At 43.5% G+C, this 18,423-nt stretch overlaps 1 protein-coding gene across 2 annotated transcripts in view; it reads right to left on the bottom strand.

Annotated features, from left to right (window-relative positions):
- LOC311016340 (uncharacterized protein) overlaps nt 1-18,423 on the bottom strand; it is a 48,021-nt gene that overhangs the window by 4,771 nt on the left and 24,827 nt on the right. The window contains exons 3-16 of one of the 2 annotated variants that reach the window (XM_084013968.1): nt 15,383-16,758; nt 13,557-14,581; nt 7,481-12,678; nt 6,646-6,684; nt 6,436-6,554; nt 6,151-6,328; nt 4,862-5,001; nt 4,410-4,536; nt 4,286-4,321; nt 2,575-2,726; nt 2,268-2,394; nt 1,935-2,080; nt 239-365; nt 76-105 (exon numbers count right to left, since the gene is read on the bottom strand). In XM_084013968.1, coding sequence (XP_083870094.1) covers nt 76-105; nt 239-365; nt 1,935-2,080; nt 2,268-2,394; nt 2,575-2,726; nt 4,286-4,321; nt 4,410-4,536; nt 4,862-5,001; nt 6,151-6,328; nt 6,436-6,554; nt 6,646-6,684; nt 7,481-12,678; nt 13,557-14,581; nt 15,383-16,758 — 8,820 coding nt within the window. Of the gene's footprint in view, nt 1-75; nt 106-226; nt 366-1,934; nt 2,081-2,267; nt 2,395-2,574; nt 2,727-4,285; nt 4,322-4,409; nt 4,537-4,861; nt 5,002-6,150; nt 6,329-6,435; nt 6,555-6,645; nt 6,685-7,480; nt 12,679-13,556; nt 14,582-15,382; nt 16,759-18,423 lie in introns of both variants that reach the window. The other variant, XM_084013969.1, reaches the window with a different exon arrangement.

The raw sequence follows: 18,423 nt of genomic DNA, 5'->3' as shown, positions 1-18,423 counted from the left end.
CTCAGCGACCCAGATGTTTCTGAGGAAACGTGTGCTCATCTGGTTTACATCAAGTCTTGAATGGAGGGACGATACCTTGAATTTTGTTGTTCCCCCGAGTGCGTCCTATAATGACAGATGGCAGGTATTAACAATCAAAACAAACTTGTTTAGCTGTGATTAAGGCTCATTTCTATCACAAAGCCATGAACAAATCAACCGCTGAGCCACTTCCTGTTTCTAACACGTCGTTTCTTACATGGAAGACCGGCTGGATGGATGAGATCTTGAAGTTCTGGGCCCCCCAGTCCTCCGGGCCTGCATACAGGCCTCTCTCCAGGACGTAGAGCTCTCCACTGAATCCAGGCTTCTCGAAGCCCACCCACCTGCCACAAACACAAACACAAGAAGGATACAGGTGAGGGCGACTCTTTATGATCCGATTGGCTGTCAGTAAATCACTGACTTGGACTGTCGGCTCCCGTTATAAAAAAAGAGGAAGTCCGTCCCAGAGAGGTTGTAAAATGAATGAAATGCAAACAGGAGTTGGATAACGACGCTGATAAAAGGTTAAACAAATTCACTCAGCTGGCTGATTCCAAAAATCTGTTCACTAAAAAAACCATGTTAAACAGATTATTTAATATAAATACTATCTGTGAAACTTTGGTTATTAAACAAGTAGGTACTTGCAGGTACAATAAGAAGGGTCTTCCTTCAATGTACAGTCTATGTATAATAATAATCAAATAAACAATAATGTATAATAATAAACAATCCCGCTGGAAGTGTGTGATTTTTTGGGGGGATTATTTTGGCATCATCCTCTATAAACGCAGAGACCCGGTGCCAGACTGTGAGTGCAGCAGTGACGCCAAACATATTATGTTTGGAAAATATGTATATCAACCTTTCAGTAATATTTTACTTATATGCTTTGATTGAATTTTTAAAGGAGTCATCACCAGGAAATCGCAATTTCTCTTGTTAAAACATGCATATCTGTGTTTGACCTCAGTTGAAACTTGCCTGAAAGGCTGGAGTTTGAAAGTGGCGCCGTTTTTTCGCTTCTGCTCTTTTTCCGAACAGGAATAGCACACAAGGGTGTGCATTCCTAAAGCACGAGATTTTGATTCTGCGCCTTCGGTGACGTCACCGTGGCGGCTACTTGCATAAGCCCACCCCTCTTTCACCACCCAACCCCGCCCCGTCCGCTACCTGAAATCGCCGAAGCGCCGCCATTATGTTTTGGAGTCTGCATGCAGGCAAGCCCCCCCGGCTCTGTCCTTCCTGCGGCGAATCAACGCGCGCCTCATTACATATTATACAATGCACATCCGGACCAGTCAAAACCTCGCGCGTAATCTCGCGTGATAAAATCGCGGTACGAAAAAGGGTCAGAACAAGCTCAATGTTTGATTAAAATTTTTTTTTTTTTTTCTAATAAGTTTTACGAATTGATCCAAAGCGATCCAAGGGGGGCTGGATACGTATAAAACCAGGTTATGACTCCTTTAATGATTACTCGAATATCATTTAAAATATTTGAACTCACACACCTCACTGGAGCTCACATCCAAGAGGAAGCTATGGAAATAGCGGACAGTGTTGGAAACATAGAGTGAAGTGAAAAGCCAAGTGGTTCTAAACGTGAGTCTGGGAAGCTTGAAATATCTAACAGCAACTAAAGATGCATTATTATTCAGATCATCAGTACTAAACTTGCCCTGAAGAGAAGCTTTTTTTCATTTCCAGTCAAACACAAAGGATAGATCAATTACCCAAATGATGATTGGTCATAATTGTATCCTCTGGGGCCAAATGTGTCTGTCTGCACATGTGCAGTTACATAACGCTGAGTCATGTTTGGCAGGTGAGAGGGGCGCGGTCACCATGTTTCCCTGCTTCCTGATGAATTTGAGCTGTGTGAGTTGTTGTTGTGTTGTTGGACTTACACTCCACCCAGGACGTTGGCAGACTGAGTTTTGATCCCGTGACTGAAGTCCTCCATGTTGGGGACGGGACCCAGCAGGTCCACGTTGAGCCCCAGTTCATCAAGGTGCCGCTCGCTGAACAGTTTAACGTGGGGCGACTGGAAATCCTGGGGAGATAGTTAGGTGAACGTATTAGAAAGACAGAAGTGTCTCCTTTTCAGGCTATTGTAAAAGTAATTATAAATGACAGACCCGGGCGAGGGGGGTGATATTCAGAGAAAATCAGATTCCCCCCCCCCCCACTAAAAAAAAAAAAAACAATTTGGGACTTTCAAAAAAACTGTGGATACTTACTGTGCGTACTGGCCGCAGAGACAGCAGGCCATCCTCCGATCCTCCCCAGTCGCTGCAGTGAGGATACTCCCCCTCCTCCAGGATGTACTGCTGGCCTTCACACTCTGCCTCTTGATAGCCCACCCAGCTGCACAGACAAAACAAACATTAATACTGACTCATGCCCTGAAATCTGACAACACATTTGTCATTTCAAGATTGTATTCAGCTTTTAAGAAGACTAAATATTCTAATGGTTGGCTGCCTGACAGTCGAATCATGATTAACAGATCATCTTTGGCTGCAGATCACGATCTCAGATACTTACAGACCACCGAGTATCTTTATGGACCCCAATGCAGACAATGTCCTCTTGTTCTCCTCCGGTTTGCCTCTTTTCTCCTCTTCTTGAAAGTTGTACACATCACAGTCCACCTCGATGCACTCTCCATCAAAGTTGGGCTTCTCAAACACTAAGGCCTGCGTGGAACAAGGAGAGAGAGGAGTTAAAGATGTAAACACAGGTAGATGTGCGAGAAGACCTTTACGTGTTTTTGGCTCATTTCTGTATGAAGGTAGATTATCGATCATTCTAGTCCCAATGCTGTACGTCACATCTGCCAATAGTCTTTATTTCTTTGAGCTGGATCTAAGAAATCTCTAAGACGTTTTGAGGAACGTACGATGGTCTTAACACTGAGAGGAAAGTCAGCTTTTGTTGTCAGCTTCCCCAACTACTTAAAAAAAAGCATGAGAACAAAGCGAGTCAACAAGAAGATGAATTATTTTGTTTCGCGGCGTTCACATACCAAAGATCACGCAGCAGGAAATACAAAGAAGAGAATAACTCGTTCTCACATGTGACTAAAATGTGTGACGTTCCAGTTCTTCAGATGAAGCAGAAACAGACGGGAATGTGGGAAATAATCTGAGCTCTCAGTTTAGTTGCTCTGGTTTCATAGTTCCCAGGACATTTTGGTCAACATGGGCTGTTAACTACAAACCTAATCATGGAAAGGATCAACATATTTTGGATAATTTACTGGATGAACATAAACTGCAGTAATTTGGAATTAGCCTTTGGACTAAAGACATCTTTGTTCTGTCTATGGCTGCAACTTACAATTCATTTAATAATTAATTGTTTGTAGTGTAACGTTAACAGTGATGTCTTCAGCGTGCCTTTTTGTCCAACCGTCCACAGCCTAAAGATTTTCAATTTAAGGTCATAAATGACACAGAAAGTGGCAAACCCTCACATTTGAGACACTGATTATTTTGTGTCTTTGCCTAAAAAAGGAAGTTCTGCCTGCTCGCCTAAAAATCTGAGCATTACGTTGCATCGTTTTTAATATCATGTGAAATGATTGCTCCAGAGTGCTTTTACAATCAGCTCAGTCATCTGTGCTTTTATCACATCAAAGTCTTGACTTCTGTTTCACATGAGTTCAAAAGACGACCCAAATGCAGAACAACAGGAAAGTAGGCTGAGTAATCCAACATGAGGAACTGATGTAGACACCAGCAAACTGAGGCAGACGACCTGAAGCCTCACTAGAAACTCCTGAGACAAGAAACATGAGGGCAGGCTGGAAACTGTTTGGAAGAAACAAAAGGGACAGAGCACGAGACTAACACAACACACATGATACACAGGCAAAAGAAGGGACAACTACAAAGACAGGAAGTCAAAGAAACACAGGACACAAAAGGCAGGGAACTTCAAAATAAAACAGGAAATTAACTGAATAAAACTCAAAACCGTGACAGATTTGTACTACATTTCTAATATTTGGTGGTATGAATCTCAACTTTCTTGAAATCTAAAATAATTTGGATACAGAACAAATTCAGAGCATTAGTTGCAATGTTTCCAAACTTCCAAATTTGAGCCAAGCCACCAATGTAATGACTCACATTAGTTAAACATGTCTTGGCTAAATCTTTGTGATTCTCTAGTCAACACATGAAACATTAACCACACTGTTTGACACTCTTTAAACAGCTACCAAAAAAGTGTAATGAAATGCAGAACACACCTTGGATTCACGAGGATGCTCCACCTTTATTGCTCCCTGGAATGAAGAGACACATGTTTGACCAAGACGATCGACAAGATGACCGTACGGTGCAAGCAGATATCACATATTTCATGTACCGTACCATTCGGAGGGGTCTGAGAGACCCGATGAAGGGCTCACAGAAACCCCAGTTCTCTGGGCAGGGATACTCCCCTGCCTCCAGCACTCCAACGAAACCTCCAAACCCTGGATCGGTGTACACCAACCAGCTAAGGATACACATGGACATCGTGGGAGAGAGGGGGAGGAAGGAATATCAGAGTAATGACCATTAAATTACTGTTTTTTTCACAGTACTCTGTCTTTTACACAGTAACACTAGTATACAGTACTTCAACTCTACACTAGTTGAATGTGCTAACCATCAATAATCAACACTAGTTACAAATCTGACAGTCACAAGCTGTGGCTCGTTCCCGAACCGAGAACAGATGCTGACTCTTCTCCCATACCTTACATAACCCCGTTTACATGCATTCCTCGTTGCTTTAAATGAGTGACAGCACACAGCAGTGGGTCGTCAGCTGAACTTACACTCCAGAATGAACCTTAATGGAGCCGGTGGTCTGAGGAATCCTGTAGGAGCTGATCTCCACAGCGTCGTCGCAGTAAGACGACATCCTCCCCATCCCATTTACCTCTGCAAACAGGTCGATTTGGGGCGTGCTGTAGTCCTAGAAAACACAAAATAAAAATAATAAACCAGGTTTGGACTTGAATATTAATCTTGACACGTAAGTCTGGGTAACTGAAGTGTCGTATGCCTGGGTCAGAAAACATGATTTCAGCCTGATTCAAGCCCGACAGCCGTGTTGGTTCAGATCGGGAACGATAATAAACGATCAGCTGATATTCGGAAGTTTCTAGTCTGGAACACCTAACGATGTCTTAACCAAAGACTGAATATAAGAAGTTGACATAGATAATGTGACGTCACTCATTAGATTGTGGACTACGGTTTTGAAGCCTCGAGTTTGACTCTAAATGGACCAACATTTACTAAATGAACATGTTTCCAATGTTTACTGAGATAATAAATCAAGAGAGAAGTAGGACCATTTTCTCATAGACTTCTAAACAATCAGACTTCTTTTTGCAGCCAGAGGAGTCGCCCCCTGATGGCCAGCAGAGAGAATGACAGTTTAAGACACTTCAGCATGAGCTTCACTTTTCAGAACCGGAGTCGAGAGAAAGTCTAGCATGTTTTATGACATATTTTGTCACGGCTGTGCAGCAGGAGCGATCAGTTGTGCAAGTGCCCACAAATGGAAACAATGGTGAAGCGAAAGAGGAAGGATGTCGTGATATTCAAATTGTGTCGTCTGATCCAGGCATTAATATGCTGTAATTTGTTGTAGTTTTAAAAGCAAAAAAGTAAAAGCTATTTCATACTGAATAAAATAAGCCAACATTTTCTAATGTTAAATCTGATTACAGGGTCGCCCATAAAGTTGGAATAATTTGCAAATGTCTGCTTTATTAGAGCGCCAAACAAATGTTATAAATTAATTAAATTCACCTGGGTAATTGGGACACATAATGAAATCATTGCACCTGGTCAAAAGTGATTCCTGATGCATTTAAAGAGGAATAAACAGAGGATTGTGTCTGAAAACAAAATATTCCAACTTTAAGGGCAAAAGTGACTAAGAACTCCACCAACATTTGCTTTTGGTCCTAGTCAGTTTTCAACACTTTCACCTTTTCGTCAATAATAAAAAAGTATTGAGGTTTGAGCCCTATCTACCAATTCCACAGTGATGACATGATGTGAGAATTAACAGGAAATAACCATATGGATGCGGGACGACAGATTTACTTACTCTCACTGCAAATCGAATAGAACCTATGACCATAGGTGCTGCTGGTACAGGCTGACCCATCTGGTCCAGTGTCATTGGAGTTTCCTCCTCTGCCCACACATTCACTATGTCATCTGTAGGACCTTCCTCAAGGGCGATGACGCGGCCCTGGAAGCCAGGCTTTTCATAGAGGAGCCAGCTACAGAAAAAGAGAATTACATCATCATAAATCAGACAAGGATACCTGGATAGTCATTTAGATTATAGTGTGTGAGCAGTGAATTACATTCATGCTGTGAACCTTACCATCCTCTGATGACTCTGACTGAGATGACAGGAGACAGCTTCATCGTGGTGGCATCCTCTACATCACCGTAGAGTTCAAACTGATGCCCTCCAAACTCGGCGTGCTCGTGTACGACCATCTGGACGAGGAAATAGACGTTTCATTCAAATATGTAGCAGCAAACTATGTGCTATCAACACAAAATGCAAGTACATAACATATACTCATACCTTTCCAGGCCTTTTGTGGAACCCTCTTACTACAGGTATCTGAAAGAGAAGGTACGGTTTTGATTATGAACTTTAAAGAGTGCTTTAGGAAATGCCTTCAGTCCTCCAAACAGTCGAGCTTACTTCAGTTGTTAAGTCATTTTGAGAAGAAACTTTTATCAGCTCCTGTCATGTTACCCAGCTGTTTATTTGAATATATCTAACTAATTCCACCATTCATACCATACCATACCTATCTAACCATTCATCCATAACCGTTATCGAACTGAAAACAAAACTGGGCAAAAATCACACCGACCTGGAAACACTGCTTTGTGTTACAACTCATAGTGTTCAGGTGTAACAGCTATCTCAGTATGTGGATATATGCATCATTGATTGAGCTTCAATCTCTCCACGTATCCCCTAGCAACTGCAGAAGTACCCCAAGGTACAAGTATCATGTAGAAAGGGAAGAGGAAGAACATACTGTACACTTTGCAGGTACAGTATGCACACTGTTTTGATCCAAACACAAACAATAATTTTTGCATCTGGTTAATTTACAAATTAATGCAAATATGGTATTGGCCTGTGACGGTTGAGCTTTAGCTGATCTGGGCAAAGATTTCCTGAGGGAAATTCCAGATGGAGAACACACTCCTCTATCCTGTCCTCACATGCAAATGATTCATGACTTTGTTGCAACAACACCAGCACAGAGCATAATAAGAGGATATGAAACCGAGACATGAACTAGGACGGATCAACACTTTGTGTAAAAGCATAGCAGCCTAAACCCCATTACAGGTTTTCTCCAGATTGGTCAGACTTCTTTAAATAATTAGTAAAGTACCTTAGTCTTAGAAGTGGTAAGTCCATTCGGAGAAGTCTGCTGGCTGCTTGGAGGAAGTTCTGCCGGGCTCTTCAGGCCCACATTCACATCAGGTACTCCCGAGGCCTGGTCCATCATAGTACCCTCAGGATTCAGCTGGGATTTAGTCATCTGTGTCGAGCTCTGGGAGGCCTCTGATTCTGATTTGTTCTTCTTGAGGTATTTCTCTAAATGATCGGGCAGCTTTATCTCCGAGAACGAGGGCAGAGGCGGAGGAGGAGGAGAGGAGGGGTTGAGTGCTGACTCACCAATACCACCACCCATGAGTGGGCCTTGATCTGTACCTTTCACACCCTTCTTATCTGCTCCAAGTGCAGGCAGAGACGAATCGGCAACTCCCTGCTCTCTAAGCGAGAGCGGGCCCTGTTGTTGTTTAGAAAGTGTGCTATTTAAGGTGGAGGTGGCTTCCTCTTTGCTCTCCCTGGAGGACCGAGGGGAGCTCAGCAAGCTGGAGAGGATGGACATCCTTCCAAGCCGTGACGTCAGCTGCCCAGGCTCGTCTCCATTGTTTTGTCCCTCTTCTTTTCCTGCTTCACTATTTGTCCCCCCATCAACTCCATCTTTTCCTTCTGCCTTGCTAAGTGATTTCATTTGGTCTGTAGATGTGTGGGTGTCATTGTCTGGTGCACGTTTTTCCAGGCTCCGCCCTCTCCTTTTAGCTGCTTTCTGTTTTATCACCATAGCTGGGGAAGGATCCCTGAAAATGTTATTATTTTTTAAGCCAAACGTGAATTCCTCTGGATCAAACGTTCTCTCAAAGTGGTCCTCCTTGATGGCGGGCATGGCAAAAGGTGGAGATGGGGACTTTTTACGAATATGCCTCTTTGAAGGTAGCGAGAATGGAATGCTGCCCTCCTTAATGCTCCTGATAAAATCCTCAAAGTCATCAGGCTCCAGAGACTCATCCTCGCTGGCTGAGGCATTCAGTCTTCTTTTATGTTCCTTCTTCTGTTTCCGATGCTCCACGTTCAACCAGCTGGATGGAGATTCCTTCGTTGGCGGCAGACTTTGAGATGTTGCTGGTGGTTCTGCTGTCGGATCACTGAGGTTCATGGTCTTCTCTGGTCTTACAGTCTGCAGTTTGTCTGTTCTGGTTCTTTCTTTGGTAACGACATCATCTCCCTGAGCATCCGAGCTATTAACTACTTCATATAGAATATCAGTGGGTTTATTTTGTTCTCCACCACCTCTTTCGACCACAACATCTTTTACATCAATGTGTTGTGACTCTTGCTCGGCATCTATCTTTGATGTCTCCTCCTGCTTTTTCACTTTATTTTCAACCTCAACAACCTCTTTCATTTCTTTCCTTTCCTTCTGTTTTTTATTTTCCTTTCTGACTGGTTTCAGAGGGGTGAGAACAACTGAGTCAGCATTTGATGCTTTGAAATCTTTCGGTTGATCCTCTTGTTTTTCTATCGTCATATCTTCATAACTGACAGTGGAGGGATTCTGGTCCTTTTGCGTGATGACTTCAGAGTTAGCATTCTCAATTACAGTATCATTCACTGGACTCTTTATTGGTGAATCCATCATTTCACTCTTCTCTTTAGCTCCATTAGCGCTCTGAGATTTGGTTCTTACAACCTTGACTTCCCTTTCTGATATCGACTCTGGAGCTTCTGTTCTTTCCGGTTCCTGTTTAAGGCCAGTATTTGGACGTGTGGATTCTGTTGATTTGCTTGTATGTTGCTTGTCTTCATGTTGACCTCTTTCGACCACAACATCTTTTACATCAATGTGTTGTGACTCTTGCTCAGCATCTATCTTTGATGCCTCCTCCTGCTTTTTCACTTTATTTTCAACCTCAACAACCTCTTTCATTTCTTTCCTTTCCTTCTGTTTTTTATTTTCCTTTCTGACTGGTTTCAGAGGGGTGAGAACAACTGAGTCAGCATTTGATGCTTTGAAATCTGTCGATTGATCCTCTTGTTTTTCTATCGTCATATCTTCATATCTGACAGTGGAGGGATTCTGGTCCTTTTGCATGCTATCTTCAGCATTCTCAATTACAGTATCATTCACTGGACTCTTTTTTGGTGAATCTGTCGTTTCACTCTTCTCTTTAGCTCCATCAGCACTCTGAGGTTTGGTTCTTATAACCTTTTGTTCTTGAATTTGGCTTCCTGGTATCGTGTCTGGAACTTCTGTTCTTTCCGATTCCTGTTTTGGCTCATTTTTAGGACGTTTGGATTCATCTGGTTTGGTTCTGTTCTCATGTTGATTTTTAACGCTCACAGATTTCGGATCCTGTTGGTTTGTAACTTCACTGTTAGAATTCATTAATGCAGGCTCATTCACCAAATCCTTTATTGGTGAATCCTTTGTTTCACTTTTCTTTGAAGCTCCATCAGCACTCTGACTTTTGGTGCTTACAACCTTAAGTTCTTGAGTTTTGGGTGCTGGTATCTTCTTTGGAGCATCCGTTCTCATTGCTGTCTCATTCACCAAACTCTTCACTAATAAATCTCTCGTTTCACTCTTCTCTTTAGCTCCATCAGCACTCTGAGGTTTGGTTCTTATAACCTTTTGTTCTTGAATTTGGCTTCCTGGTATCGTGTCTGGAGCTTCTGTTCTTTCCGGTTCCTGTTTTGGCTCATTTTTAGGACGTGTGGATTCTGTTGATTTGCTTTCATCTGGTTTGGTTCTGTTCTCATGTTGATTTTTAACGCTCACAGATTTCAGATCCTGTTGGTTTGTAACTTCACTGTTAGAATTCATTAATGCAGGCTCATTCGCCAAATCCTTTATTGGTGAATCCTTTGTTTCACTCTTCTTTGAAGCTCCATCAGCACTCTGACTTTTGGTGCTTACAACCTTAAGTTCTTGAGTTTTGGTTGCTGGTATCTTCTTTGGAGCGTCCGTTCTCATTGCTGTCTCATTCACCAAACTCTTCACTAATAAATCTCTCGTTCCACTCTTCTCTTTAGCTCCATTAGCGCTCTGAGATTTGCTTCTTACAACCTTCACTTCTTGAATTTCCCTTTCTGATATCGACTCTGGAGCTTCTGTTCTTTCCGGTTCCTGTTTAAGGCCAGTATTTGAACGTGTGGATTCTGTTGATTTGCTTGTATGTGGTTTGTCTTCATGTTGACCTCTAACAATTACGGACATCTGGTCTTGTTGGATGCTAACTTTACTGTTAGCTTCCATAACTGCAGTCTCATTCAAACTCATCACTGATGCATCCTTTGTTTCAATCTCTTTTTTAGCACATTCAGCAATCTGGGTTTCACTGCTCACTGCTTTAAGCTCTTGTATTTTATCCATCTGTGAATCATGGCGGTCTGTTATTCTATCTTTTTCTATCTCAGGTTGCTGTTCTGGGTTAGCATTTGGACATTCACATTCTGTTTTTTTAATATCCACATCTTGGTCTCTTGCAGTTAAGGTTTTCTGTTCCTTTTGGCTCCTAACGTCGGAGTCAGAAGTCTCACTTGGAAGCTCATTTGGTAAATTCTTCTTTGCTTGACTCTCTTCTTTAGTAGAAGTCGTTTTCTTTACAACATCATCATGTTTGTCCCCCTGATTCGACTCCTTTTCTCCGTCCTTCTGATCTTTGACGACAAGTACGCTGGGTTCCGTTTCCTTATCTATTAAGATGAGCTCACCTTCCTGCTTTGTATCAACCACACTGACTGTATTTTCATGGAGTGGACTTCTTGCTTGCTCTGCCTCGGTCTTCGTGGCATCCATAATCACCGAGCTTGGGTCCTCCTCTGAGTCAGCCCGTAAACATTTCTCCTCTGATGATAGATCTGTCGGCTTCTGTGTTTTCGTAATGCGTTTCTCCGCTTCATCCTCGATAATTATGCCCTCAAGTTCCTTTTTGCAATGGTTCTGTGAGTCAGAGCTTCCCACCGCTATGTCGTTCAGCTTTTCATTTGGTTTTGGGTCTTTTCTCCTTCTTTCAAATTCTCCTTCCAGTGAAAGAGGCTCTTTGTCCAGCTGAATTTCAACATTCTTGGGCATTTCCCAAACAGTCACGGCCTCTGTTTGATTGTCCAAAGCCTCTGCTGCTTTCCTGCCAGCCTCCTCGCTACTTGTTTCCTTTACCTCAAAGTCTTTCACCAAATTTCTGCTTAATGTGGGCAATCTTTCACTTTTAAGAATAGTTGTGGTTTGATGCTTCTTTTCCTGCTCTGTACTGGCCAGGCTAGCATCAACGGAAACAGTAAGGGGAGTGGCTAAAAGCACATGTGTTGGCTCTGCATCTCGGTCTTTTGGAGTCAATTCAGCAGGAATGTTATTTCTGCTGTCATATTCCAATGAAGTCTCTTTAAGGGAAACACTCTCAGTGATAACACCTTCCTGATCCGAGGGAGTCATTATGTCACAGCGAGTGCTGTCAACCACACCAGGTTGGGACGCCTTATCAGCTCCCTCCGCATAGCCTTTCTCCTGGATTAAATCAGGTTTTCTGTTACTGATTAGCTGTGTCGTCTCTAAAATGTCTTTCTCTTTTACTTCTTCTAGGCTAATGGTTGGTGAAAACAGTGTTTCCTGTTCCCGTGTGGTTTTGTCACTTTGAATGTGCGACTCAGCACTACTCACATCAGGGACTGGCGACTGAGGTGGACTTGCCTTTGCAGCCTCGCTGTGAGGCAATTCCTCAGCCCCCGGGACTAAAACTGATGAAACTTTAACTTGAGTGTTTTCTGCAATAATGACATTGTTGTTTTCCATTGGTTGGACTTTTGAAATCTCCTCAGTTGCAGGACTTGTGAAGCTCTCCTCCCATTTCTTTGTCTCTGTTCCGTTCAGCTTGTTTTCATTCAACTGATTGTCTGTGAGTTCGATGTGTTCTTGTTCCTCTGTAGACAGAGAATTGAATTTAAATACGTCCCCACTGGTGGTGTCCCTCACTTCTGTCTCTGTGTTTGAATTTTCAGTTGGTGAATGTTTGCTGGATTTTTCTTTTTTGGGGCTCCTCTGAAGCCTCGTAGGAAGCTTGCTGACAGGTGACGAGGGATCTGCTGGATCCTTGACTGGACTTTTGCGCTGCTTAATGTCATCACTCTGTTTGGAGAGCCGCGATGATGTACTTTTCTCCTGCTTGGTGGGAGGTGGAGACACACACACGGTGGGTGTGTCGCCCTCTTCATGGCTAACGCTTCTTTTAGAGAGGTTTTTGGTTGGTCTGATTGACAGCATGCTTCCTATTGGAAACACACACACACACACACACACACACAAACAGTATAAATACAACAACAACAAAAATCTTGCATGACAAAAAAACTGTTGATATTACGGGAAATATGGTTATTTCTTGCCAAGATGTGTGGTAAATATGAAGCTGAAGTGAGGAAATGTCAGTTGGTAAGTTAGCTTAGCATACAACCTGAAAAACAGGGCGTGGAAATCCTGGCTCTGTCTAAAGGTAACACAATCTACCTCACAGAACCTCTAAAGCCCACTAATGAACACATTGGCTGGTTTATTACAGCTGTCTGATTTAGTGCAAAAGCATGCCAAAATAACTACATAATGACAACAAGTTGTAAAAAGTCAGAACCCATGGTTTGTTAGGTCTATACACAAGGCGAGAAGCAAATTACTTTTAAAATGCTTGTTTTCTGAATGGAGTTTGGACTGATCAAAACGAAGGCTATGCTAACACTGCTCCATCAACACTTAAAATAACATTATCTAGACATGAATACGGTTTCTGGTTTATCTGGTTCAGTCTCTGGACTCATGTGAGTTTCTATCGTAGAGCTCTGGGGGACCACAGACCGCTACCGTTTGTTTGGTCTCCATCTTTAAGGCGTGAAAACTCCTTTTATCCAAAGCCCAGCAAAGCAGCGAGGTGAAGGTGAAGAGTGTCGTAAAGCCCATGGTGGGATAAGCCAAAATACCCCAAAATGTTGAACAATTCATTTAAAACATGAATATTTAAACCTCAACTAGAACTGTGTCTAGAAAATGAATATTTCATTGGCTGTCAACAAAGGAGCCCCAGGGTTCTGGCATAATGAGTGTAAACAGAACTGGACTGACTTCCTGTCCAGCACACAACACGTGGTGGTCTTACCTTTCTTGGGACTTTCAGGGAGCGGTGGTGGTGTCTCAGGACCGAGTCTCACACCGGGACGTACTTCTTGCTGCTCTGGACTCTGCTTCTGGACTGTGCTGGATCGGTCTGAATCGTTCTTCTTTCTTGTCGGAGATGTTATAGGCAAACGACTCTTTGTTGCCAAGGAGGCATTATTCTCTTGTTTTTTAACATCCAGGCCCTCCCTGTCAGTCGGCTGTCCTGTTCCTATACCAACCTCCTCAGGCTCTTTCTCCGAGCCATTCACCAGGTTTACAGACTCACTGTCCTCATCGGGTTTTTCTTTAATCAGCTTCGTCTTGGGTGTCGCTTTTGTGGGAGAAATGTCACCTGACGGAGACTTCCTGCCAGCTTTCGATGTAGCGACCAGAGATTTCGACGCTTCCTTGCTTCTGGGTTGTTTCTGCAGTTTGGAGGTGACCCCTGACCCGGAGGCATCATTCACTGGTGTTTTATCTGGTGTCACTGGTGATTTCACTTCAGCCTCCGATGCCGACCTTTTGGGGATTTTAGACTTTGAACCTGTTAGACTCGAGGAACCGCTGGTGCTTTGGTCTTTTAACGTTGGAGACATAGAAGCCGTTTTATCGCTGCTAGGTTCCCTCTGAGGTGGCATATCACTGGAAGGCCCCACTCTGGTGCTCTCTGTGGAGCCATTAGCCTTTGTTGTGATATTTCTGGTCTTGCTGCCAGCCGCTGAGGATTGGGTCTTTGCTCCACTCGCTGTGATATTCCTACTTTCTGCTGCTGCTTTAACCCCTCGTTTCGAGGGTGTAGCCTGGTCGGTCCCTTGACCTTTCACCCCAGAACCCAACGCTTGTGACTTTGCTCTGTGCATGTCTGAGGTTGCAGAGGTATCGTTAAAGTCAGAGGCCTCGGAGTCTGTTATTTCCTTAAATAGGGGTTCAGAAGTATTTGCGTCAAAATGTGTCGTCTCTTCTGTTGTTGGCTGGAGTTCGGCTTCCTTGAGTTCCACATTGTTGTTGTTTTGGAGGCTTGGCAGGCTGAAGGGAGAGAGGAACAGAAACATTTCTTAGAATAACCATCATAACCCCATTCTGTCTTTAAATAAGGAAGTCGTACATTTCATTTTATTCTCTTTGCTTTGTAAGTTAGATGATACTTGTACGTCTGTGCAAAAAATATGTGAAGTATTTTTTAAAATGTCAAAACATTCTTTTGTTTTTTATGTATTTTCCGGTGACTTGAAAGAGAGTTTAAATCCCCCGCAGTATGTTTTCAGCCATGTCCTTCTGCTGCCTGGAGGGAACATAAACTCTGCTAATGTCAAGTTTAAAGGAGTGCCATTCATTATTTACTCTTTTGTGAGCACCACCTGTATGTATGCCATGCCTGTTTTCCTATAGGCATGTGTCTAATGGCAACCAAGTCAAACAAACGCGTGCAGCCAGTAGTTGCCAGTTGCACGTCAAGTTTTGTAATGACTAACTTATTCAGGTAGCGCATATACACCATGGGTAAACACAGCAATGGTGACCTTCATTTCAAGTTAAAAGAAAAATACTCCTGACTTTACCTTAATTTATTCTTGAGTAAATGCCTTTTAGGATGTTGGAAGGTAATCTATAGCACATTATAGACATAGATCAGCGTTTGTTGTATGACCAGGTGTACTGTGCATGAATATTTCAGTGCGGTCTGTATTGTTCTCCTCTGGTACAATGAGCTTGGGAAGTTAGAGCTCAGGTTGCACAGAAAGCGGAGTTCTCCTGCTTTCTGTTTCCCACAGACTCAAAGGGACTATTAAACTCAACCACAGAAAATGTCAATAGACGGATACTCACAGTTTCACGTCTGTCGTCTCTGGATCTCTGCTGAGCTCCTCTTTTGCTGGTTTGTTCCCGTCCGAACTTGGCTCCGGGCTAACGTTCACCTTGGGGGAGGAGACCTTGTGTTTGGAGGGCAGGTTCACAGTCTTGCGTGTGAAGCGAATCTCCCTTGATTTGCGTTTCTCCTTCACTGAACTTTGCTTGGAGCCCGAGCCAGGTTCAGTGCCAGGCTCCCCTGGCGGCGGTAACGTTTCCTGGAACTCCCCTGTGGTCGGTGCCAAGGAGCCAGACGACTCTGGCGAGCTGCCACTGGCCGGCGACGTCTTTGAGGGAGGGGAAGCCCTTCTGTCTGCAGCGCTCTGAGGGAGCGGGTCGTCCTCAGGAATGACTGTCACGGCTATGGCAAGAACGGGAGGAGAGTCTGCTCTGAAGCCTTCCTCCTCCTCTTGTTTCACCACATCCCCCTCCCTCTCCCCTTCCTCCTCTGCTCCCAGGTATGTTTCCACCCAAATGGCTTTGTGGAGCTGGACAGGAGAAATGGGCTCGTTCTCAGGTGAAGGGCTCCCTGTCGTGTCCCAAGAGAACACCTGACCCCTCCTCTTGTCCGGAGAGTCTTCCTGGCTCGTGATGAGGTGTGAGGTGGACGACTGGGAGCCTAACGTTATTCCTCTCAGGGCGGTGCTGTGCCCCTTCTCTCCAACCTTCACAGACGTTGTCTTAGTCGCTAAGCTGATAGAGGTTAAGTTTGGTGACTTTGGGGCCTCGGCGGCCTTGGCGAGGGGGGTTTTAAATGTCGGCAGCGTGGTCTGATTAACTGAGTTATCCTCTGTGTTCTCGCAGATGTTTTCATCCAGACTGACTTGCAGCCTCTTGCTTACTTCTTCCACCACTGACTCTGCAAAACCCAGCTCTGAGCTCGACTCCACACTTGGGTGAGTGGTGGTTGCCAGGTCCAGTGCGGTGGGAGTCACATTCCCAGAATTCCTTTCACCGCTGCCTTTGCTGACCCTGCACACGTGGACCTCCCTCACGCTACTTCGGCCGCTGCTGTTGCTGTCGGCGAACGGGAGCTCGCCGCCCTCCGGCAGCAGAGACGCCATGCTTGTGGCCCTGGGGGTGGAGCTCTCACTGAGGGTGTCGCCGTCCTCCGCTCCGGTTCTGGACTCTCCATGATGACGCCCTGATAGCTGACTGTCTTTTCGAGAGGGGGTTGGCGTCTTGAGCCCATCCTCCTCCTCCTGTGGGAACGGGGGTGGACTCGGAGAGGAGGGGGACGCCGGGGTGCTTGGAGTGGAGCTGTCGGATTGATGCCTGCTGCTGCTGCTCTTCTTTTTCTTGGAGTTGAAGAAATTGCTGAGGCGATCAAACACTCCCCTCTTCTCCTCCGAGCCCTGAAAGCGGACAGACAAGAAGCAGACAGAAAGATACTGTAAATATTGAGGTGGAGGAAGCAGCTGGCACACCCTTTTCTCTCTGGCTTCGCTTGCAGAAGAATATAAAATAATAATGTAAACCATCGTTTAACAATATGTTTAGGTTTTGCCTAAAGACATTCTGGGGATAGAATATAACAACCGATGTTTAGTGTAACAATTATATATATTTGCTCTTTTTTCTTCTATGCCTGTTTTTTATGATCAAGGTTTCTCTTATTTTTCAAATATAACAAACAAAAAATATACAATTCACACATGAAATAGTCAAGTCTAGTTCCTGATCATACAAACAAACAAACTTCCCAGTTCCCCCCACCGCAGGTACTGGACCCGAGCAGATCTCAATGCATCCAACATATTCAGATATGAGTTTGCAGATTCATACATTTATAATTAATATATCTAGGTTAACAAAAGAAAAAGACAACATAAATAAATAAATAATAATAATAATTAAAGAAAAAAAAGATATGTAAACACATTTGGGTTACATAGAAATGTCAGTAGCTGCCGTGCCTTCTACAAAGGAAATAAATGGCTGCCAAATGAGATACAATTTTCTCTTCTATGTCTGATTTGAAACTAATAATAATATTTTGCTTATAGAAGTCATGGAACTCTGGAAATAAATTCTAGGGAAACTTCAGCCTCACAGAAACACACAGTCTCAAGAAATGACTGTGTGTTGGACTTTGGACTTCTTGATGATACCTCTTCATTCTCAGGGAAGCTTCTTTGAACTAAATCAAAAATATAATAATATTTTCAGGTTGATGTTTTGATTTTACAAGATGACAGTTAAAAGTACAAGAAAATGTTTATTTAAAGATTCTATTTTATAATTCTTATTTAAAAAGCCTATTAAAATCTAAAACAGCTGAAAACTAAGACAGCGGTAAAACAGGGTGGAGTTGCACGACTAATGAATAACCAGACAGACTTTAACGTCTTTGATGTTCAGTTCAAGGGTCACTCACAGCGACTGTACAAAACGGGTATCGGTCCAAAAAGAGATTAATAATCAATGAAAACTCTGCTATCATATAATACTAAAGTGTGAGAGGGCAGCGGTGCCTTCTGAATTCTGTTCGTGTCGTCATAAACCACATTTTAGTGCTGTCACAACACCTTTGACCAGCCGAGGCACCTTGATACGAATGAAAGAGAAAACATCACGCCGACGTGAAACGCAGCTTGTGAAGCCTGGCCGAGTGCAGACGCTGTATAACGAGCATGTTGGGACATGAAATGCAGTGTAAAAAGCAGCAGTTACATACCATTTTGACTTCCTGTTGAATCCCTTTGTGTCTAATTAACGCTTAGATTCCAAAAAACCAACATACTGATGATTGTGAAGTCAGCGAGCGTCCTACTTCTTTAGCAGATTTCATAGGAAATAAGAGTCCTGTCTTATAAGCACACAAGCAGAACCGGCTGTGATGTGTGTCTACAGTTAAATGTCCCAGCTCTGAACGTGTGTCTGACTGGAGGGCATGGCCATTTGCATCACAGCTAACAGTGTGGAGAGAAAAAAAAACACAGATATTGTGAAAGATGGTCCACATGTCAGACAAAGTGAAAAGAATTCACAATCCGGTGATATTGAAAGGGTGTGGACAG

Source organism: Eutrigla gurnardus (assembly GCF_963514095.1).
Source record: "Eutrigla gurnardus genome assembly, chromosome: 7".
In the NCBI taxonomy this organism is placed as follows: domain Eukaryota; kingdom Metazoa; phylum Chordata; class Actinopteri; order Perciformes; family Triglidae; genus Eutrigla; species Eutrigla gurnardus.
The sequence above is the reverse complement of the archived record's forward strand: the minus strand, read 5'-3'. Positions and strand labels throughout refer to the sequence as shown.